The sequence below is a fragment of the Rhinatrema bivittatum genome, chromosome 6, assembly GCF_901001135.1.
Source record: "Rhinatrema bivittatum chromosome 6, aRhiBiv1.1, whole genome shotgun sequence".
NCBI lineage: Eukaryota > Metazoa > Chordata > Amphibia > Gymnophiona > Rhinatrematidae > Rhinatrema > Rhinatrema bivittatum.
In genome coordinates, this window is record NC_042620.1 from 249,261,451 (window position 1) to 249,285,711 (window position 24,261).

General features: G+C 45.6%; 1 protein-coding gene across 4 annotated transcripts in view; it reads left to right on the forward strand.

The window, feature by feature from the left end:
* Positions 1 to 24,261, forward strand: part of LOC115094075 (sulfotransferase 1C4-like) — a 113,351-nt gene that overhangs the window by 41,422 nt on the left and 47,668 nt on the right. For all 4 annotated transcript variants that reach the window (XM_029606762.1, XM_029606764.1, XM_029606761.1 and 1 more), the window contains exon 4: positions 17,948 to 18,045. In XM_029606762.1, the coding sequence (XP_029462622.1) occupies positions 17,948 to 18,045 (98 nt within the window). The remainder of the gene's footprint in view (positions 1 to 17,947; positions 18,046 to 24,261) is intronic.

A 24,261-nucleotide genomic window follows, 5' to 3' on the forward strand; every position in this document is an offset into this window, starting at 1 on the left:
CCAGGTCTCCGGGAGGAAGTTAGCTTATTTATGCAACACTGTCCAAACACTGAGTTGAGATGAAGCAACACACTGTAAGTAAAGGGAGTATACTGTCTGAGGAGCAGACAGTCTATTGTTATGTACGTGTAAAGTTATAATAAAGAGAGTTTGTCTCCAGGCCTGTGGGAATCACTGCTCGTTCCTACATATGGTCTCATGCATGGAATTTTTTTAAGCAGTGCACAGAAAAAAAAACAACAAAGCAACCTTCAAAGCAAAGTGTCTGTGTGGAGTGCAGAGAGTTGTGAAGAGGATCTGTGGTTCTAAATGCTGGAGAGAACCCAGAGGGTCAAGCAGGCTTTTTTTTAACTTTTTTGCCTTGAAAAGAAAAGTGAAAGAAACACCGGTGCTCTGTGAGTGGGGCCCAGCAAAGGAGGAACAAAAGCTGGGATACAGGTGGGGAGAATCAGACCAGGCCAAGTCTACGGGAGGAAGGCAACTGAGTCTAAACACTGAGTTGAGACAAAGCAACACACTGTAAGTAAAGAGAGTACACTGTCTGAGGAGAAGACAGTCTATTATTGTGCATGTGTGAAGTTATAATAAAGAGATACTGTTTTAAGAAGGCTGGAATCAGACAAGTTTATTTCTAAGTCTGTGGGAATCACCGTTGTTTCCCACAAGACCTCAAAATATATAAAACAGAATTGATTTTAAAATATTCCTCAGCTTCCTTCTACAATAGATCTGCCATGTTCAAATCTAAAATGCCTACATGAAATAAGATCCATTTGATCCCTATGAATAAGTTTCCCCATCAACCAGTCTAATCTATTTGTTAATACTTCATGTTCTTATTTAACAAAGAAATAGGCTGGTAGGAGGCATATTCTTCCTTTGGCTTCCCATCTTTGAGTCACCTCATATAGGATCTTGGGAAGTATACTATCCACTAATATATTTTGAAAGAAGTCTGACTAAAATGGGAGCCAGTCTCTCAGAAAATTTCTTATAATATTCTATGCCAAAGCCATCTGTACCACAGGCCTTCCCCACTCTCAATTTTTTAATATCCTCTTAATACCTCAAGGAATGTGATTGTGGCATCTAATCTATCCCTGTCCTCCATACTAAGCTTAAGAAGCTAAATATCTTTCACAAATGTCCTAGTTTCTTCCACATCCTTCCCCTTTTGAGAAGAATATAAGTCTCGACAGAAATTTGTAAAAGCTTCCACAATTGCCACTGAAGAATCAATCATCCTCCCACCCTCCTTAAGTTCCCTCATTATATTACTTACCTTCCTCCCCCTAAGATGTGCCAGTATTCTCCCGGGTTTATTATTTTTCTCAAAATGTGCTTTTGTGAGCTTCATTAAATATCCAGTTCTCTCATCTATTTATTTATATAATATATAGGCTGCTATTCCACAGATTTCGGTGGACTACAGTCAAAAATTTACAATAACTAAATCAAATTGACTGAGAGCGTGGAGAAGGTACTGGTTCGGGACATCTTCCTGTAAAATCAAGCTGAAGCTATCCGGAGTGAGCAGAGCCTGCCTAACCCGATGGTGAGCCGCAGCCGAGGACCCGGTGACGTCAAGGGGCGGACCCGGAGGCGGAACCAGGAAGTCCTACAAAATCGGGCTGGGTGAAAACCTCCTTTGAGAGCGTGGAGAAGGTACTGGTTCGGAACATCTTCCTGTAAAATCAAGCTGAAGCTATCCGGAGTGAGCAGAGCCTGCCAAACCCGACAGTGAGCCGCAGCCGGGGACCCGGCGACGTCAAGGGACGGACCCGGAGGCAGAACCAGGAAGCCCTACAAAATCGGGCTGGGTGCGGCGCGCCGCCTAAGGGGGCGCGCGGCATGACAGGCTTTGCCTGGCTTCACCTGGATCTTGCCTGGGACATCTGCTTGACGGACTGGCCTCTCTAAAGGTATTGGTGTTTCCTTATCTCCTACCTGTTTCTTCCACGGACCATCTTTGCAGGTGAATAATTAATAATTGCATAGTTCAGAGTGGAAGCAACGCAGATTCAGTTGTATAGGTGTTTGAATATTGAAATATGCCCCCTAAAAGGAAAAGAAAGGTGAGGGTTATTCCCTCACTTCCGTTACCCTCACCCATACATCAAGAAATTAGCCGCTTCATGATCTCACCTGCATCACATAAGGCAGGTACCGAGGAGCCTGATGTGCTAATCAGTCAGGGAGGACTGATTGAGCCCCCAGAGGAGGCCTCCCTAAGTCCACATGCTGGACTTCCACCAGCGCAGAGAGTAGGTGAGGAGTGGAAACTGGAGAAGCCCCTGTGGATACTATCTCTGCCAGCCCTGGAGCGGGATATCAAACCCACAGTAATGGACTGGGAGCACAGGTAGCTCTGGGTATTGAATGTTTGTCTCCATCAGGAGCAGAAGGAGGGATAGAGGCAAAACTTTCCCCTAAGGGGTCTGAAAGACATCTGACCAGCAGAATACCCCCAGCTCCACTCACCCGTCCTGCGGTGGTAACGTTGGACACCTTATGGGAGATGATGGTTGGAATGATGAACAATATTAAAGGGTTGGAAACTAAAGTGGACACACTAAGGTCAGGGAACCAACAGGAATATTACCAGACACAAAAACAAATTAAAGATTCTATTAATAGAATTAAAGTACTTGAGGCTAATGAAAAAAAAGAATCAAGATCTTTATTTCGCAGTGGTTAAGGATAGGGAAAGCATTAGTAGGAGAGTTGAAACTCTCGAAAACAATGCCAAGCGTTTAAATTTAAGATTTCTAAACTTCCCCAGGTTAATTGGGGAAGTACCGTTAGTTTCCTTGAAAAAGTTTCTTAATGAAAACCTGGGCTTTGTTAGTGAAGAGTCTCCTGTTATAAATTATTTTCTACCTAAACTGTTGCGGTCCCGGGACGGCCCCGGGACCGGCGCTTACCCTGCCGCGGTTCCGCCTCGGGCTCCCCGCTTGCCGGGCTGCAGGGACCTCGGGCGCAGTGTCCGCGGCGCGAGCCGTCCTCACTCGGGCCTGCAGGGCCCTCGGGCACCACGTCCCAGCCTCCTCTTCTTCGCCGGCGTTCCCCGCGGCTGGCTCCGCCCCTAGACGCGCGCGCGTCCCTGCCCCTCACTTAAAGGGACCAGCGCGGGAAAGCCCGGATCCACCCCTGGATGACGTCAGACGCTGCAGGGCTACTTAAGCCCTGCAGCCCAGCACCTCCCTGCCTTGCAACAAGGTTCTCTGGTTTTCTAGTTCCTGTTGCGGAGTTCCTGGCTTCTTCCTTGTGTTTCTCTGGCTCCTGACTCGGATCGGCTGACGGCGTTCTCTGGCTCCTGACTCGGAACGGCTGACGACGTTTCTCTGGCTCCTGACTCGGATCGGCTGACGACGTTTCTCTGGATCCTGACTCGGATCGGCTGACGGTGATTCCCTGGCTTCTGACTCTGGTTTGGCAAGCGGATATTCTCTGGCACACGACCCTGGCCTGGTGAGGTACGACCCACTGACTCCATCTCTGAGGACTCTCCTAAGTCCCAGCGGCCGGGCCCCTACGGGCTCCTCCTGGGGGGGCACCGGCTTCCAGGGCGAACCTCCTAAGTCCCAGCGGCCGGACTCCTACGAGCTCCTCTCGGGGGGGTATCGGCTTCCAGGGCGAAGATCTTCTACCACCAGGTCAGCCTTACTTCCACGTCACTCCTCTTCGGAGCCCTTGGTCGCATAGGATCCTCCGTGCTTCTCCCTTCGGCCATCCACGAGTCTGCCTCCGCCGCCTCCCGGTCGGGACCCCTGCTGCAACCCGCACAGTATTCCATCCCTCGGTTCCGATCGGCCCAAGGATCCACAAAACCAACATAAACCCAGAAATGAAATACAAAATGGATCAAATCAGATGTCTCAGGGAGATTTAACGAATTTTCTTGAAGACTCGTCTGCTCATGTGATTGACAGGGGAACTTTGCTGGCAACCTTTTCATCAATAAATGATATCAATTTGATAATGAAGAGATATTTCAGCAAATACCCTATTAACCACCTGGGGAAATTAGTTAAAGTGTTTCCTGACCAGGCACTATCCACGCAAGGAAGGCGAAAATCCTTTTTGGCTTTTCGTCCAGAAGTTATTGCCTTGGGTTTCTCTTTTACATTGAGATTTCCTTGTAAGTGTTTAATTAAAAAGCAAGAGGAACTCTATATTTTTTTTCATACCCGATCAGTTAAAAAATTTTCTAGCTCAGCACCATTTAACAACCTCATCCCCAGTGTCCAACATTTAAGTTAGTTATTTGAATGCAAGTTCTATGCATATAATCTGATTATTGGTATATTGTTGTAAAAATCTCCCTTGATTTCTTTGTCCGCAAAATCCTCTCATCTTTGATTTGATATGTAATGGTTTAGATAAATATAATTAGAATACCATGGTATATTTAGGAATTTTGTCCTCTTTTGTTTTAAGTTAAATTTCCTTTTACTAAACCATATATTTCCTTACTTGTAAATCATATGGTGTGTGATTTATTAGAAAATGAATAAATAAAGAATTAAAAAAAAAATCAAAATTGACATTACAATAATGGGAAAGGAGCAGACAAACAACTCAAAGGACATCCAGCATCATTTGTGTTACCACTTTGTTACTGTAGACAAGGAGGGAAGAGAAAGAAAAGCACTTCTCCTGATCCCAGCATGGTCAGTGGTTGAAAGTCCAGGTGAGCAGATGGGTCTTGAGGAGCTTGCGAAAATGGAACAAGTCCTGCTGAGCCCTAATTTCATCAGGGAGATTGTACCAGAGCACAGGGCCAGCCACACTGAAGATACGGGCCCTAGATTCAACCAGACGGATATGCTTTACAGTGGGGATTCCAATCAAGTTTTTGGAGGAAGAAAGAAGAGGGCAGGTCAGATAATAGCCTGAGATGGTAGAGGAAATGATTTCAATATAGCATTATATTGAGCTCTCAGCTTAAATAATTCTTTAAATACAGTTTCCCACACCGTCTGTTTGTGCTCCATTTCTTTGTTTCCCATATCCATCAGTAATACACTAAGCTTAGATTCCCTTTCTCTCTTTTTAAAGGCCACAGTTGAAATAAGACAGCCTCTCAGAGTGGCATTTCCTGCTTCCCAAAGGGTCTTAATATTAATCTCAGGCAAATTATTAAATTTCAGGAATTCTTCCCAGCTATCAATAATTTTCTGACAAATAGACAATCTCTCCTGCAAGATGCTATCGCCCACTTCTCACCCAAGAAGACGCTTCACATTTACAATCAATAGTATCAGGTACATGGTCTAAAATCACTATAGTATCAATTTAACAGTGTCTAACTCGCCACAAATCCTCTTTCCCCATCCACCATGGATGAATTCTTGTATATGAGATTTGCGGGACAGCAAAAAGGATATAGTTTTTTTTTTTTGCATCAGATGGCACCTTTGTCATAATATCCCTCATATTTTTCTGTAGACGTTTAGATATCTCCTTCCAGTAATTCCCCAGGGTTGATTTATCAGCTATAGAGTCCAAAATAATATTAAAATTCCTTCCCACCAATAAGACTCCTTTCCTCTCCATGCATAACAAATAAAAACTATTTTGAAAGAACTGCCTAGACCAATGGTTCTCAACCTTTTTTTGGTCGGGACACACCTGACAGATGGTTCTCACATGCATGACACACTGAGCATGTGACCATCACCAGGCTAAATGTAAACAAACACTCTGCATTCCACAGGAACCCCCTCGACCCCCAACAATGGGTGCAGAGCAGAACTAGGACATTCCCCGTTCAATTTACAATACAAAAAAAGATATTTCTGGTGACATCTCAATAACAGCAACATAAACACTCTCTCCTAGCAGGTGCAATAGCCCTCCTTATGAAAAACTGTAATTTACCACCAATGCATGTTCTGTTGAGAAAACACAACAAATAATATTGATACAAATGCCTACATGCTAGTAAAATACTTCACCTCGGTCACACACATAGAATCAACCTTCACCAAGGACAGAAAGGCCACAAATTACAAATATGGAAACAGAAACTGGAATGGAAAACCAAAAAAGTCGCTCTGCATTCTGTGCAAAACAAAAATATAGCACCTATCAGACTTCCAGGATCTGAAATAATGTACGCAAACTAATGGGCTGGATTTTAAGAGGTACGCGCAACCTGGCGCACACAAATGTACGCCTGATTTTATAACATGCGCGCGCAACCACGCGCATGTTATAAAATCCAGAGTTGGCGTATGCAAGGGGGTGCACAATTGTGCAATTTGCGCGCGCCGAGCCACACAGCCTTCCTCCATTCTCTCCAGAGCGGCCTCGGAGGGAACTTTCCTTCCGCCCCCCCCCCCCCCCCCCCAGCCCTATCTAACCCCCCCCCCCCCCCGACCTTTGTTAAATAAGTTTCGCCTGCCTCTGGGCAGGCGTAGGTTGCGCGCACCGGCCAAGTGCCGGCGCGCAATCCCCCGGCACAGCCACTGTGCCGGAGGTCTAGGTCCCGCCCCTGGACATACGCGTGTCCCAGGGCTTGCGCGCAGGAGGGGGTATTCGGGGTTACGCGTGTGTAATATACGCACGTAACCCTTTTGAAATCCGCCCCAATGTGCACAAAGTTACACCTGCATTATGGAATTCAAACAGTAACAACCCTACCTATGAAAAGGCAGCACTGCAAAAATAACACCAGGCCCTTAACACCAATACACCTCCTATTAGGAAAACAGAACAAGCCAAGCTGATATAGATCCCTACCAAGAAACTTCAAGCTCGCAGAACATCCTTAGCTGGGTCACACATGCAGAACACAGACAGACCTTCACCAAATACAGAATAAAGTGACCATAAAGCTAATGTTTTTGTTTTTGCGTTGTTTTACTGCATGCAGAGTTTGGCTTCTTGCTGTTTCCAGTTCAGTTTTTGTCCCCATTTCTATTTATACATTCCCCGAAAAATATAAAATAATTCTAAAACTAGAATATAATAAATGTTTCAAAACAACTAATAAATGGAACATTTATTAAAATTATTAAAACTTTTCAAAATTATTAAAAATTCTCCAAATACCAATAAAATATTTCTAACAGCAGACACATCACATAATACCTAATAATTAAAATGGCAGTCAATCAAGAAAAACTTAAAAAGCCACCTTTACTTACCCTCGCCAGTAACTCTCCTACTACTTTCCCCTGTACGCCAATAGCACATACCAGAAGCAGCAAGGGCTGCTGAAGTTCTGTCCTCACACTCTTCTTCCTTAGGGCCCATGACTAGTCTATCTCACACACACACACACACCAGTCACCTGCCTGACCAATCTCTCTCTCACACACACACACCAGTCACCTGCCTGACCAATCTCTCTCTCACACACACATACATACCAGTCACCTGCCTGACCAATCTCTCTCTCACACACACACACACACCAGTCACCTGCCTGACCAATCTCTCTCTCACACACACACACCAAACACCTGCCTGACCAATCTCTCTCTCTCACATATACACACACACGCCAGACACCTGCCTGACCAATCTCTCTCTCTCTCACACACGCCAGACACCTGCCTGACCAATCTCTCTCTCTCTCACACACATACACCAGTCACATCCCTGACCAATCTCTTTCTCTCACACACACCTATGACTTTCCTGAGCAGTCTCTTGACTCACACATTTCTCTTAATTACACACACATTCTCTCATACACTTACACACATGCTGACTCACTCTCTGTCTCACTCACCCCCACCCACAGCACACATAGCAGCTACAGCACAAGGTAGCCAGTATGCAGCTATTAAAAGTAGTGTCCTGTCTGGTTGGAAACCAGCAGGAGTGACCTCCCCAGCCCCACAGCACTAAGAAGGCAGCACTCAGCTGTTTGTTTGTGCTGCTATCGATCGCGGCACAGAGCAATCAGCTGAGAATGTAATTTTATGCTTCTCTCCCCACCCCAGCCTTTTTTTTAAATTATTATTATTAATTTTATATTTTCTTGCTGGTGTAGTGCTGGCGAGAGAAGGGGAGATCAGAGCCGGGGATGAGGGGGGCAGCGGTGCCGCTGTGCTCCTTCTGCAGAAGCAGCATGCAGGCGTGGCCTTTTCTTCTTCCCAAGTGCCCGGTAAACATCACTTCCTCTTCCAGGCCACAGGGGTGGGGAAAAAAAAAGGTCACGTTCCTGTTGCCGACTTCCACAAAACACTGCTGCCGTTCAACTCGGGGCTTGAATGTGCTGATAGCCCAGGCAGGAAAGGCAGCAGTGTTCATCTCGCTGTGGTGAAAGGAGGGGGGGTGGGAAGAGCAGTGGGTGCGTGACACACCTGCCGGTGCTTCATGACACAATAGTGTGCCGTGACACTATTGTGTCATGAATCGCTGGCCTGGACCATTCATTAGATGCAAAGACATTTAACATAGTTAACATATTTCCATCAGCAACTCTCTAACCAAGAAATATTTCCCATCAGGATCCTGTATTATCTTCAGAGACTTAAAATTAACAATTTTCCCAGTCAGAATTGCAACATCTCTTTTCTTCTTTCCTGTAAAGGAAAAACATTCTGCAACATATTTTGCCTTGAGCATATAGATGGTAACATTAAAATGAATGCATGGGTACCTATATATGTGTGAATGGGCTTGTGAGCGGACATACATTGGAATTTTAAATCATGCGTTCAGTTGCACATGTATAATTTAAAAATACACTTACCATGCATATGTGTGCTCCTAATTTTAAGCTGTTACTCAAGCAAACATACTTTGTATATCTTCCTTAGGACTTTGTTGGCTTTAATATGCACATGAAAGTGGATTTTAAAACATTCTCACGTGAAGGACATTCCCAGTTTTACCAAGTAGTCCACCAGTTTGCCCAGTCTATCTCAAGGTCATCCAGACCCCTCTGGCTCTTCTGCTTAGACTCCTCCAAGTTGTCCCAGGTCCCTCACCCTGTTGTGATAGGCCTTAAAAGTGATTTCTGCATAATTACATTGCATCAGTAGCAGCAGTAAAGGTACCCAGCTAACATGCTGCTGTGCACTGTGGCCATCATTTTTACATAACTGTTGGCCTTGCCCTAGAACGCCTATCCTCCGGCCCTTTTTTGGCTCGAGCATGCGCATATACGTGCATAATTAGTGGCTTTTAAAATATGCGGCATTCAAGCTCGGCCCAGATACTCACATAAATGGATCTTTTAGCATGAGCCATGCTTTTAAAATTCACCCCATATTTCTCAGTGGCCTCTAGCCCAGGGATTCCCAAACCTGTCCTGGGGACCCCACAGCCAGTCAGGTTTTCAGGATATCCACAATGAATATGCATGAGATACATTTGCATATCATGGAGTCTCAGTATATGCAAATGTATCTCATGCATATTCATTGTGGATATCCTGAAAATATGACTGGCTGTGGGGTCCCCACAACAGGTTTGGGAAGCCCTGCTCTAGCTAATGAACCTCTTGAAAGAAAACTATATCCTTTTCCAGTTATGTAAATCTGTCGCTCACTTTCCTCCTCTTTATCGGGCGATTAAATCCCTTCACATTCCAGACGCAAAGCTTAAGAGAACCCATTCTAAGAAGCATGCTCATACTATCAATAGCAATGCATATTCCCCCATAAAGGTTTTCATTCCCTGAAAGAACATAAAATCTTCCAAACATACCCAAATACCCTTCCTCCAAACTGTTTACCCAGTTCCTTAATCCCCTACTTCCCCCCCCCCTTTTCCCTATCCTATTTCCCAGTTTTCAGGATATCCACAATGAATATGCATAAGAGAACATTTGCATGCACTGCCTCCATAACATGCACATTTTCTCTCATGAATATTCATTGTGGATATCCTGAAAACCCGACTGGCTGGGGGGTCCCTAGGACAGGATTGGGAACCACTGCACTAAACATTCTATTTCTAGGCCTCATACTAAGTCAATCTGCTAACTTTCAGTGTTCAGTAATACAGTCTCACCATTCACAAATCAGCTAAGGGCAGAGACCTAAATTCTCAGCCTCCACCCTCAAAAGAAGAATAACAGAGGCGTTTTTCCCAGCCCCATGACTTCTTCAAATCACCAAGATCTCATTCAATAGTAGTGACTACTTTCCATGAAGCTGAGTTGTGGCCAACTTTCTGTCAGCTGTCTCCAGAATCAGCGTTTGGCTTGCCCCCTGTCCTCAAATAATGTCAGTTGAAGCAGATCTTTTTTCACATCTACTCCCAGTGACTTTATATACCCTAGCATAGGAGCACCCAGATGAAGAGGAGGCCGCACGTGACTGTGGTGCCACAACATCTACTACCTCATGAGAAGACTCTGACCAGCTTCGAAGAGAGATTATTGCAACTGCAGGTGAGTAAAAGGCCTTCCACTCTCCGTTTTATTTGAACTGAGAGTTTCACAGGGTAGGGTAAATGGAATTTTAGTTGTTGCTCATGCAACATTTTTTTTTATCTCAGCATACCCTGCCCGTTTATGCACAGTATCCATGCTATAATCTGGGAATAGGTACACATGATGATTTTTGTAATGCATGCTCTCCAGTTCTCTTGCTCATAATAGTACTCATTCATTTGTTTGATAATAAAGAAATTTAATTAGGACTGCACAAGGTTTGCCACCTCTTCAAGTGCTTGGCAACCTGTGTGCTAAATCTAGTAGAAACTTTTGGGTGGATTCACTTGGTTTTAACACTTTGTACAAAATGTTTTTCACAAATAAACAAATGTTGTTCCCTTCTTCTCAGGAATCCCCAGGATCCTAATATTACTCCAGGATCTATCCTCAAGATATACTACCTTCCCTTGCAGATCAATGATCTGTTTCTAAAGGTCTACCAAAGAATTCAGTTCCTTTGTTTCCCAGTATTCCAAATTGGAAACTCTTTTCTCGAGTTCTTCCACTTAAGGGACAAGCTTATCAAGTTTATCATTTACTTCAGTGATCAAGCTTTTTAATGATTGAAAGTCTTTTGAGAATTCGTCCTGTAAATCCCAAATCTCCAGCATAACTTATTCACACTGTGAATCAGCCTCTTTAGGTATCAGTGGCCTAGCACCTGTCATGCTATCTGCACATGTAGTTCCTTGGTAATCCGTTTCTCCTATCTGTCGGTAATAGTCAGTAATCTGAACTGATTTTTTGCCAAGATTTCTTGCCCCCCCCCCCCCCCCGGTCCCCATTACATGTCCAGCTAATAAAGATCAGATTTACCTTAATTGGGTGGCAAGATAGCACTTATATAGTGGAATAATGCTGTGGTTGCAGATGGAGCTCTAGCAATGAGCAACCATCACCATGTGCACTCAATAGTGCCCACCATATTGAATTTTTATTCTTTATTATATCATAGATTGGAATACCTGAACAAATAAACAAGTCTTCAACTGCTTCCTAAATCTGCAGATCTCCATTTAAGCTTTGAGTGTTATGCTCAGGCTTGTGGACCCTTGGGCCAACGGGAGGATGGAATACCTTAGGAGAAAGATCTGTAGGTTCTCCCGTCGGGTGGTGAGGCAGGAACAGAAGACGTGACCAGCTGACCCTCGGCACTGGAGGCAGAGGCGACTGTAGAGACAGACGAATAGTCATGACGTTGAGGAAGTGTGTCTTCGCCACTGGAAGTCCGCGGTCCCCCCAGGAGGAGCCCATAGGGACCTGGGCCACTGGGACTTAGGTGGGCCCTTGGAGACGATGGTCAAGAAGAAGTCCAAGGTCAAGTGCCAGAGGGTCGTCGCTTACCAGTCCGAGGTCACACACCGAGGGATCACCGCTTGCCAGTCCGAAATCAAACACCAGGAATAACAGCTAGCCGATCCAAAGTCACACACCAGGAATCAACGCTAGCCGATCCGAAGTCAGGAACCAGGAACACCAAGACAAGACAGGAACAAGGATTCAAGACACAAGAACTCACCAAAGCAAGTAGACCTGACCAACCACTGAAGTTGCCAAGTCGAGGAATGAGTAGAGGAAGCCTCCTTTTATACTTCCTCTGCTCTGGCTCATAGGGAACAGCTGAACCTGGTTAAAGGGATCAGGTCCCTTTAAATCTAATGAGGGGGCATGGCCTCGTGCCTATAGATGGCGGCGGCCATCTTGGATTTCCTCCGGAGGCCATGCTGCAGGACACCACGAGGGAGGAGCAGGGGCAGCTCCCCACCCGGTGGCCAGAGCGGGAGCCCGCGCCAAAGCGACTGGCCACCGGCCGAAGCGACTGGTCAGGGGTCTCCCTTGGAGGTCCCACGGCGGGTCGCTGTTGCGGGCAAGGTAGGGGGCCACGCTCATGGCCTTCCACGAGTGCGGAACACAACAGTACCCCCCTCTTTAGGGCACCTCCCCGGAGGCCTGGGCTTAGACGGGTGGTCTCTGTGGAATTGCTCAAGCAAGCCCCGGTCTAAGATGTTGGCCAACGGCTCCCAGGTGTTTTCTTCGGGGCCGAACCCCTCCCACGCTAACAGGTACTCCCATTTCTTCCTATGCTTTCTCACGTCCAAGACCTCCCGGACTTGATAGTTGAGGTCGTCTTCGGAAGCAACAGGTTGGGGAGTCGGAGGCGTGCTGGAAGGCCACGATAACACCAGAGGCTTCAAGAGGGAAACATGGAACGTGTTGTGTATCTTGAGAGAAGGCGGCAGACGAAGCTGATATGAAATGGCACCTACCTGTCGGGTGATGGGAAATGGCCCAATAAATCGCAGGGCCAGTCGCGCTGATGGCAGCATCAGGCGGATGAACTGCGTGCTTAGCCATACCTTTTGGCCCGATCTGAGAGGCAGGTATGGTCTTCTCCGCTGATCGGCATACCTCTTTGCCACCTGACTAGCTTTGATCAGCGCGCGCCGTGTGGAGATCCACAGGCGGTGTAAGTCATCCGCAGAGAGTTGGGCTACCGGGGACATAACAGGAATGGGAACTGGCAGCGGCGGATGTGGCTGCTTCCCATACACTATCTGAAATAGCGAGGATCCAGTAGCCGTGGAGATATGAGAATTAAGCGCAAATTCTGCCCAAGGTAACAGACTTGCCCAGTCATCCTGTTTCTCATTGACATAAATTCGGAGGAACTGCTTTAAGGTTTGGTTCGTTCTCTCCACAAGACCATTGGCCTGTGGATGGTATGCCGACGTGTAGTCTAATGTAAAGTCGAACTTCTGACACGTTTTTCAACCATATCTTCTTCTGAGGTCTTGAGTAAATCCATCACATTTAAAGGAGGCAATTCTTCTTCATTTGCTTTTTCATAGGACACATATTATATTTTAGCCAATGGTGGAATATTTATTTATTTATTTAAAGTATTTTCTATACCGTCGCTAAGTTATATACAATCGCAACAGTTTACAAGTAGGCACATAAGTAAGTTTGGAGTAAGCGTACTATAGTTCATTCTAACAGAATAGCTTCTAAAGGTATTTTTAGTACCTCCTGCATATATTGTTTAAATTGATCTTGTATTTATACACCTCTAATTTGGAGAAAATGTATAACTCTTAAGTTCAGATATTTCATTTCATTTTCCAGCCTTTCCAACTTCTTTGTCTGTTCCATTTCCCCTTGAATTATACCTACTTGTACTTTCTGAACCTGGATCACTTTCTGTTCTAATTCCTCCATTTTTACTTTTTGTGCTTCACTCTGATGTTCCGATTTTACCACACGCTTATTCACATCTATTATCACATTTGTTAGTGTAGATATTGATTTCTCCAGAGTCATAATAGCAGTCCATACACTGTCCGTTATAACCAACGGCTTTTCCAATTTCTTCCCAGGAATATTGATAGCTGTTTCTAATCCTTCAGTGTCCAAAACTTTACTGTGTGCACTGAAGATTCCTCCTTCCTCCCTTAGCGTGGACGCTGCTCCTAGATCTCCTCGGAGGGCCTTTCCCCCTGGTATCAAGGCAGTCAAGGTAGCAATTTCACTTACTTCAAGTGTTCTTTCTTCAGAGGGAGTTCCTTTCTCAGTGTCCAATATCTTTTCATCAATGTTTTTCTCCACAAAGAGGGGGGTAGGGGTTGTCGGCGCTCCCGGGCTTAGAGAGATGACCGAAGCAGGTGAGGCCACATTTGGCTCCGTAGCGGTACTCTCAGCATTTCCTATCTCAGGAGGTTTGTCGGGTCCCGCACCAAAAAAGCTATTTTTGGCTGAGTTGGGTTTACTAGGGAGGATGTAGAAATTACCTTCCTCAGTTTACCTTTCCTCTTAGTGTGCGGCATAGCAGGTTCCACCGCGAGGGAAAAACTTTTCAGGTAAGAGAGAGAGCGTTCAACGCGTCTTTCCTCTACTCTGCCATCTAGGAATCGTTGTCCTCCCCTTTATTCTAGTAACTCTGTTCTTATGTTCCTCCATGTTTTTCACACAGTGTTGCAAATCTGTTCAAATCAGCCACTCTGCTCTATTCTGGAAAAAAAAACTACATAATTTAACCTTACATTTTGGGACTTCTTCCTCAGTCAGTGTGACTGTTTCACAAGGCTGTATCCTAGGTTCCTTTCTCATTGTATATACTCACATTTTGGGGTAGATTTTTAAAAAATGCGCGTTCGCGAACTTTTGTTGGCGCATCAGTCGCAAACAAAAGTACGCTGGATTTTAGTGGATACGCGCGTATCTGCTAAAATCCAGGATCGGCGCGCGCAAGGCTGCCGATTTTGGGTAGCCGGCGTGCGCCGAGCCGCGCAGCCTGCCTCCGTTCCCTCCCTCGGAGGGAACTCTCTTTCGCCCTCCCCTCACCTTCCCCTCCCTTCCTCTACCTAACCCACCCCCCCCGGCCCTATCTAAACCCCCCCCCCTACCTTTGTCCGCGGATTTACGCCTCCCGGAGGGAGAAGTAAATCCGCGCGCGCCAGCAGGCCGCTGGCGCGCCGAGACGCAACCCAGGGGTGGTTCCGGAGGGTGCGGCCACGCCCCCGGACCGCCCCGGGCCAAAACCACGCCCCTGGGCCCGCCCCCGAAACGCCGCGTCCGCCCCCAAAATACCGCGTCGATCGGCCCCGCCCCCGACAAAAAGCCGGCAGGCCTATGGAAAATAGGCGTGCCGGCACGCAAGGCCCTGCTCGCGTAAATCCGGGTGGATTTACGCGAGCAGGGCTTTTAAAATCCGCCCCTTTGGGTTCTCTTATATCCTTTGATTATTCATATCAATTATGGCACACAAATATTTTTTTAATTTTCCTCACCTAATGCCATCTATATCGGCTAAGTTATTTTTCTCCCTTTCAGTTGTCTGCTCTTGAATACATTATTGCTTTCTAATGTGTAATCTATCCATAACTGAAATTCTTTTCTACCCTGTCTCATCGTAAACCCTATCACCCTTCACCTGCTCCAGACTCACAAACCCCCAGAATTTTCCCTCTCTTCCATTCTCTTCTGTCTCCTTTTCCAACTCTGCTAAATCTTCCAGTCTCCATGATCCTATCCTGTAATCCACTCTGAAGTGCCTGAAAAGCAAAATATAAATCTAATAAATAATAATAATCTTCTCTCTGCACATGTATACTTTGTCAATGTTTTCTTCCCTTTACAATATATTTCAGTTTTGTTCTGTTCTGACTTGTGGTATCTGTCATCACTTTATACACAGTATAGTCTTTTCTCCTTTATTTTCTCATGAATGCTCCTATGCTGACCCTCTGACTCCATTCCCCATTGTTTTCATATCCTCCATAACTCTCTTCCTCATTATTCTCACAATACATATTTTAGGTCTTTCCATTAGTTAACTATCAAGTAACATGCTGTATTTTAACTCCTGGGAATCCATAGTCAAAGGACTTTGTCCATTTAGATGTAGGACTTAGCCAGACCAACTTTGTTTTTAGAATTTCCCACTGCTATCATTGCGTTCAAGTTAGCCACATATATTTAGCTAAGGCCTTAGCCAGATAAGCCTTATCTGGATAAGTTAGAGGTGTTCTGGGAGCATTTTGGGGAGGAATGAAGTTAGCCAGATAACTCAGATTATACAGGGTTATCCAACTAACTTAATCATTGTTTATTTATTTAAAATATTTACTTCCACCCATCCACCATTCTGGGTGTGTTAGAAAATACACTCGTAAAATCAACATATAAAGATAGACATTACAATACATCAATGAATTGTGCAGCAGTTTAATATAACAAACCTAGCCCTAAAAGTTAGCTGGATATTTAATCAACAGCATGCCGCTGAATATCCCTGGCAAGTTATCCAGCTAACTTTAGCCAGATAATGTGTCTGCTTACCAGCTTATTGAATATGGAGCTCCTTGTTCATACCTACAAATGCAATCATGGTTTTGCATCCCCTAAATTCTCTTTGATCATCATTCTGAAAACTGCCTCATTGTGCTCTCAATCATGCACTCTTTTCTGGACAGTTCTCACACCTTACATAAAGGAAGCACACGCAGTACTTCAGGTATAGATTAAAATATCACTCTTCAAACTTGCTTATTCTGAAACCTAGTTATTCCATTCTTTCTCAATTCTATTCCAGCTATCATTCTCAATTTTTTTGTGTAACATGAAAATAGCTTTACATCTCTAATCGTTCTGCAAGGTATCCCGATCATGGTACCATTTAAGAATGGAGGGCAAGCAAATCCCTCCAGTTCCTTCTCTCCTAAAGAGCACTAAAGATTACACTTTGATCTCTGCCCTTCTATTCAGTTTTGGTTTTACAACGTCCTGGCTCTACATGCACAGAAACTCTTAGAATCAACAAAAAATATTTTCTTTATCTTTATTAGCTGATTAACCATTTATAAACAAAGTCAGAGTGCAAAGAGGTAAAAGAATTATAATAGAGCTTTTCTAGTCTATACTTTATTATGAGTCAGTTCGTTACCCGATGATACCCCTATATTCACACGTTGCGTACATCGCCTATTTGTGGCATATTTGGAAAGTCTGTCATACATAAGTAACTGACAGATTTATTAACGTTAGCTGGATATTTAATCAGCAGCATGCCACTGAATATCCCTGCTTCCTCGGATTGCTCTGCTGGTTCTGACCATTCTTGTTCCTGGACTCCCACCTGGCCGCTGCCTGCCCTGACCTTCTGCCTAGCTCCCTGATTCTGCTTGTCCACTACCTGCCCTGACCTCCTGACCAGGTCTCCGCCTCTGCTTGACCACTACCTACGTCCGACATTGCTTCAGCCTTCTGTCTTCTGGTTCTTCACCTTGAGAGATCCACGCTTAAGTCCTGCCGGCCCCGGTACCCAAGGGCTCAACCTGCGGGGAACATGGGCTGGTATAGGTGAAGCTCCAACTGGGTCTTCTCTCCCTGAACTGCCTCCCAATGATGAGGACTGACAGGGGCATTCCCCTGGCGGAAGCAACAACCTCATCTCGGATCAAGGGTCCACCTTTCCAACACTTTTCTCTCATTAAGGTGTTATTATTGCACAGCTTCTCCTCGTACTGCCTTATTTGCTTTTCCTCATATGCCATATTGCATTTGAAAAATATGTATATTTGCACTGAGGATAAGACATTTATGTATTTATTTATTTAAATCTTTTACTATACCAATACTCAAGATGAGGTCTTATCGTACCGGTTTACAATATAACAGGGGAAACCAATTAACAGGACAATATAACAGGGGAAACCAATATAACAGGGGAATATAATATACAATATAACAGGAGAAACCAATTAACAGGACATGGAATGATCAACCAGTCCAATGATGTGATTGACTAACAGCCTTTTCATCTCTTGTGTCACCTGCTTCAGGTCATGAGAAAAGTATTTTAGCTGATTCCATTTTGTTGCGTTTTTTTACCCTAAACAATGCATTATAAACATGGAAGTGCAAAAACAGGAATCCAAATGCACTGCATTAATACACCAGACGTGTCTTGCTTGTCTTTTGCTATTTTAAGTTAATAGTGATTGAATAACTTGCATATAATGAAATAACAATTCTTCCTTTCAGGACTGGATCAAATTGCAGCCCTGACCCCTCCCAGGGTGATAAAGACACACCTTCCCTTCCAGCTGGTGCCAAAGTCCTTCTGGGAGCAGGACTGCAAGGTAGAGCTCTGTCACTTAATACAGAAATTACATGCATACCTAGTGTCTGAGGTCTTTTCCTCCTTTGCCACAAGTCAGCCCTTTTCCTATCAAGTAAGATTGAATATTATATTGATGGAATTCTTTTGTTTCTTGTTTACTTAATACAAAATACCAGCACATCATTATAAATCAGTACTAACACAAAAAAATGCATGTAACACAATAAGGGGTTGAACTGGCACAAGTTTGAAACTGGTGAGCAGTAGTGACAAACATTAAGACTTCAATCTTTTCTACTGTCCATTCACTCATCTTTCATATCCATCTATAACTTGATCGTCTTTTGAAAAACTGTCTAAAGTGGAGGTTATAACAAAACAGTCACTTACCTTACTCTTGGATCAGAAATAGCTGAGTAGCATTCAGGCTGAAAGTATTAAGGAGCTACCTTGAGCAATTTAAATATCAATAGGTGAACAGGTAATGTGATTGTCTTGTGGTGGGGCGAGGGTTGGGGTGGAGAAGGAGGCTGGGAGAGAAGCACTTTTTTTTTTAAAGTATGTTGGATGTTTGTCTGGGGATAGGGATTAAAAATCACAAAAAATATAGCAGGGATCATACATTGCCATTGATCCTGCCATGGCCCTCAATATTGGTAAGATTTAAAAGGGCCGTGTGGGCGTCTGTGTGCGCGGTTCCCAGCGCACGCTCATGGACGCGCCGATTCTATAACATGCGCACATCAAAAAAAAAAAAAAGGATAATAACTTGTAAAAACAAAGGCGCCAGGCCATTGGGACTGCAGGGGGATGGGTGGGAAGGTCTGAGGGGGAACAGGATCTCAGGATGTTAGTTTAAATTTGTTTATTGGTTTTGAAACAATGAGTTACAGTAAACAACCATTTGTGACACTTTGGCTTATGGACAAGTTCCGTGTCATTAATTATAGTTTAAATAATCATCATTACACAATACACTCAGTGTTTCCTTTCCCCTCTCCTCCAAGATCAGTATCGTGTTCTGAATCAAAGGTCAAAGTGAATCTAAGGTTCTGCCATATTATCATCCAGGCATCTAGATTGTTTTTGCAGTTAAATATTCAAAAGTTAATAATTTAACCATTTCTAGTTTCCCATTGAGCTAATTTTGGTTCTTCTTTATCTATCCAACTTGCTAGAATTGTTTTCTTTGCAATTAGCCCTGGTTTATCTATAAACATTCTTTGTTTGGCAACCAGTGTAAAATGCCAATTGGCATAGATACCAAACAGCCAAATTCTTGGGTTAATCCCAAGAGGTACATTCAGGAGTTTGGAACACAATGTGACAACCTCTTTCCAGAATCATTGTATTTTAGGACAACTCCAAAACCCATATACATAATCACCTCTCTCTTCATCACACTTAAGGCACCTAGCTGAGTTGTGCTTTACATGCTTGTTCTTGGGATAAGTAGATTTGCCACAAGAACTTGTTTTGTGTTTCCCTTACCACCACATTTATCGCAATTTCACAAGTTCATTTGAAGCATGATATAAAATCAGACGTACATGTGCACGTGCATGTTATAAAATCTACCCCTTAAGATCTTTCTTTTACTATTCTTTAAATACTAGGGATGTGAATCGTTTTTTGACGATTTAAAATATCGTCCGATATATTTTAAATCGTCAAAAAATCGTTAGGGCCACGATACAATACCAATTCCCCCGATTTATCGTTAAAAAATCGTAAATCGGGGGAAGGGGGAGGGCAGGAAAACCGGCACACTAAAACCCCCTAAAACCCACCCCCGACCCTTTAAATTAAATCCCCCACCCTCCCGAACCCCCCCCCCCAATGCTTTAAATTACCTGGGGATCCGGCGGTGGTCCAGAACGGCGGCGGTCCGGAACGGCCCCCTCAATAGAATCGTGTTGTCTTCAGCCGGCGCCATTTTTCAAAATGGCTGCCGCAAATTGGCGGCGGCCATACGTGTATGGCCGGCGCCATTTTCCGTACGAAAACGATTCGTGGCAAAAAATCGCTCCCGGAACCCCGCTGGACTCCCAGGAAACTTTTGGCCAGCTTGGGGGGGCCTCCTGACCCCCACAAGACTTGCCAAAAGTCCAGCGGGGGTCCGGAACGACCTCCTCCATCGAATCGTTTTTGTCTATGGCCGCCGCCATTTTGCGGCGGCCATTTTGAAAAATGGCGCCGGCTGAAGACAACACGATTCTATTGAGGGGGCCATTCCGGACCGCCGCCGTTCTGGACCACCGCCGGATCCCCAGGTAATTTAAAGCATTTGGGGGGGGGTTCGGGAGGGTGGGGGATTTAATTTAAAGGGTCGGGGTGGGTTTTAGGGGGGTTTAGTGTGCCGGCTCACGATTTTAACGATTTTTCACGATAGTTTACACACCCAAACGGCAACAATACGATTCCCTCCTCCTCCCAGCCGAAATTGATCGTTAAGACGATCGAGGACACGATTCACATCTCTATTAAATACCTTATTCTCATCCCTTGGGGAGAACTGTGAGTTCCCGCAAATAGACCAAAAAGTGGAAACTCTCCCCTTGTGCTGCAACAGTGTACACAGCAATGACCAAGATCCCTGTACGTACCCGGATCAGTCCAGACAGTGCTTTGAGCCTCCTGTCCAGCAGAGGGAGACAGAGAAAAACTGAAAAGGTATCCTATATCAGGACAGTGCTCACCCTGCGTCCCTTCAGTATTTCTCTGTCTCCCAGCAGAGGCAGGCAGTTGAACCTGCGGTTCTCTGTTTCTCTGTTTTCCACACTGTGGTGATTTCTTTCTTTCTCCTTCTGATTGTTTCCAGGATCAAGCAAGTATTGATTAATTTCTATATGTAAAAAAAAAAAAAAAGAATTTGAAGGAAATCAAACTTCTTGTCTATGTGAGACAGCTCTGTCTCACAGGTCTTACAGGGTCCCAGGGGGGATTTTCCCTTAAGTACTCAGCCTGGGACCCCTCTTCCCGGTGACCACATGCCTGGCTTAAAGGGGCGATACTGGTGGTCCAGTCACTCCCCCTTTTCACGCCTGCCTCAGGTCTTTTAGCAAAGAGGCTCCCATTCCTTTGCTCGTTTCTTTGAAAGAAAAAAAAAAGACCATCGGAGGCACAGCTTACCCACGCTTTTCATTGCAGGCTCCAGCAAGGTAAGCAGCCAGGGAAGTGATTGCTGGTGGTCCAGTCCCTCTCTTCACCTATGTGTGTCTAAGTGAAAGTCATCCAGGACATCACTAATTGCATGGTAAAGATAGCCCACATTCCGGTCCAGACCTGGAGGAGCGGCTGGGATTGGACGAAGAATCTGGGAGATTGGTTCACCCAAGTTGGGGGCCTAAAGACTATGGCCGCAATCCTTGCCGCCATTGTGGTTGTTTTTCTTGTCCTACCATGCTTGCTACCTCTCCTCCTGCAAGGGTTCCGCAACATGATGGCATCCATTGCGGATCGCCACGCCATCGCTCAAATTATGCCCTTACGCATGTACTCTCCAGTTCCGCTTGTTGACACGTTTATCGATGTAGATACAGATGTTGAAGCAGACTAAATCTCTCTTTCTTTTCCCTCAAGAAGGCTATGCAGGCCACCCCTCCGGCAGTTTAAGTCCGGCTACAAAGGGGGGGGGATCTCACTAGGAGCCCCTCGTCTCAAACCGGTGAAGAAACGGCTGGCTGCCCGAGGTTTAGGGCCTGTTCAAGTTCCTACATTAACTTTGTCTTCTCATCTCCTGACTCCTAGGTGTTAGTGATACTTCCCATCCCGTATTGGATGATAAAGTATCAAAGGGGGGGATGAAGGAGTAAATGAAGCCGTAAATCATTATGCCTTCCACAGGACTACTACTCCCAACAGAACTCTCACTTCCTGTGAATGATGTATCAGTGCCTACATGAAACAAAGCAGAAACGGAAGCAGGAATCAGGAAGTGCCACGCTGGCAATAGGGGCAGCACCCAGCCTAACAAAAGCTTTGATTCTAATGTGATGCTTGCTTACTAATGTGTAATGAGCATGTGTAAAGAAACAAAGAACTGTGAAATGTATTTAAGGCAGCACCCTGCTAGACGGGGTCATGCAGTTTTACTGACATGAGTCAGCTGTGTCTTGCTGGCAATAAAAATTCTCTCTGTCAGACCAGTTGCCTGGAGCCTCATTCCTAGAGTATCCGGTTACATAAGCACTGTGTAAAAAAAAAAAAAAAAAAGTTTCTTTTTTGGTCAGCTGCAATCCAGGACCCCTGTCCACCTGAATCGCTGTGTTTTTGGCCAATTTCGTGTTTTGTGAGCCATTTTATTTTCCCCCCCCACCATGCTGCGGCCATCCTGGTGTATAGCATGTGAGGAATTGGCCGTGCGGTTTTCTAGGACTGGGATTTGTTCGAGGTGCCTTCCAGGGAGGTGGGCAGCTCTTTTTCAGGGTCTGCAGCAACAGCCAAGCCTCATGGGGCTCAAAAACATCAGGCTTCGCAGGAGCTCAGACCTGGTCCTTTCTCCCTCAGTGCAGGGATGGCAGCCATCTTAAGCACATGTCTTAAGCACATGTCATGCAGCTCAGGCAAGAGCTGTGGGGGAGGGGGAGCTTCCAACATTGTATCCAGTCCCTGCAACTCCTGATGAGAATGCAGCTCAGGATCAGGTTTTTACAGGAGGACCCTGCTTTTCCAGATCAGGATGTTGATTCTGATTCCTTTTCTTTAGATTTTGTCCTCCTTATGCATAAAGCCTTTTTGGCTTCCAGGTCTCTGCAAGGTGGTGCCTTGCCAGTCAGACCTATTCAAGGACTGCTCCCCAAGGTAGCCAAGCATGCCAATGTTCCCGCATCTTTAAGGGTCGCGAAGTTAAAAGGCACGGTGGTTTCAGAAGGGTCTGCACTCCAGACGTGCCAGGCAGTGCAGGTGCAGGAGCCTCTCCTCCCCCTCCCGGGGGGGAGGGGGTGCATTGATGAGGTGCAAGGGAAACAGGCTTCTTTGGAGGGTGATGACCCTCAGGTGGTATGTCTGTTCCAGAGGGAGGAGTTGGAACCCCTCATTCCTGCAGTCTGGCGGAGCTCGGGGTTCGATCTCCACAGTCTGTAGCAGTCTCATGCAACAGGCAAGCCTCAGCACCCAGGACCTCCCGTCTGCAGAGGAGGAACAGGCAGAAAGGCTGGAAGGCGCGATTGCATTTGGGGCTGATGCTCTTATGATCTCCTCAGGGTGCAAGCCAGAGCTATGGTCTCAGTGGTGTCAGCCAGGCAATCGGGCTGCAGACTCCTCTTCTACATTGCAGTTGGGCACTCTACTCTTCAAGGGTAAGTTACTTTTTGGCGAAGACTTGGGCCAGCTTATCAAATCCTTGGGTGACAGCAAGGTTCATAAGCTACCGGGGGCAGCGCAGGTTCGTTTCCGGGGGCAGCGCAGGTACAACAAGCCAAGTGGAGCTTTTCAACGAAACACCTCCGCTAGGTCTCTAACATGATGTTACGATTTAGTGAATCCTTGATGGTTAACAGTCTTACCTTTAGGCCAAAAGGAAGGATATCAGGTGGTAGGAATGGTGATATCCACCCAGCCAGTGAAGTACACCAGGGATAGTCCAACTCCGGTCCGGGTCGAGGCAGGCAGCACGGCAAGAGTAATCCCAGTCCGGTCCGGGTCGAGGCAGGCAGCAAGACTAGAGTAATCCAAGTCCGGTCCGGGTCGAGGCAGGCAGCAAGGCAAGAGTAATCCAAGTCCGGTCCGGGTCGAGGCAGGCAGCAAGGCAAGAGTATAACCGGAGAGGCAATCCAAGTCAGGCAGCGAAACAACAGAATCCGAAAGAGCACAGCACAAGAAAACCTCACCTCAGCTACAGGCTATGCTGAAGTCGGGGGCTTTAAATACTGAAGTTCTCCCGTGCAATTTGCCGGACTTCTGGGGATGACGCGCTTAAAAGGGGCAGAGCCTCAGCCCGAGGCACGTAGTGTGATGCCGTTGCCTGCCGGTGATGCTGTGCGCTGGAAACGCCGAGGACCCGGGACCCTGCTGATCATGAGTGGTAACAGTACCTCCACCGCAAGGCTCTCTCCTCAGATTCCCCGGACCAGGTTTATGAGGAAATCTTTGGTGAAATCGAAGTAAAAGAGATGCTTGGATATTCTCACGTGGCTCCCAAGAATTCTCCTCAGGACCAAAATTTTTCCATGATATTAAATATTGTATTCTTCCTCTAAGTCTCCTGGAGTCCAATATTTCTTTAATCTCATAT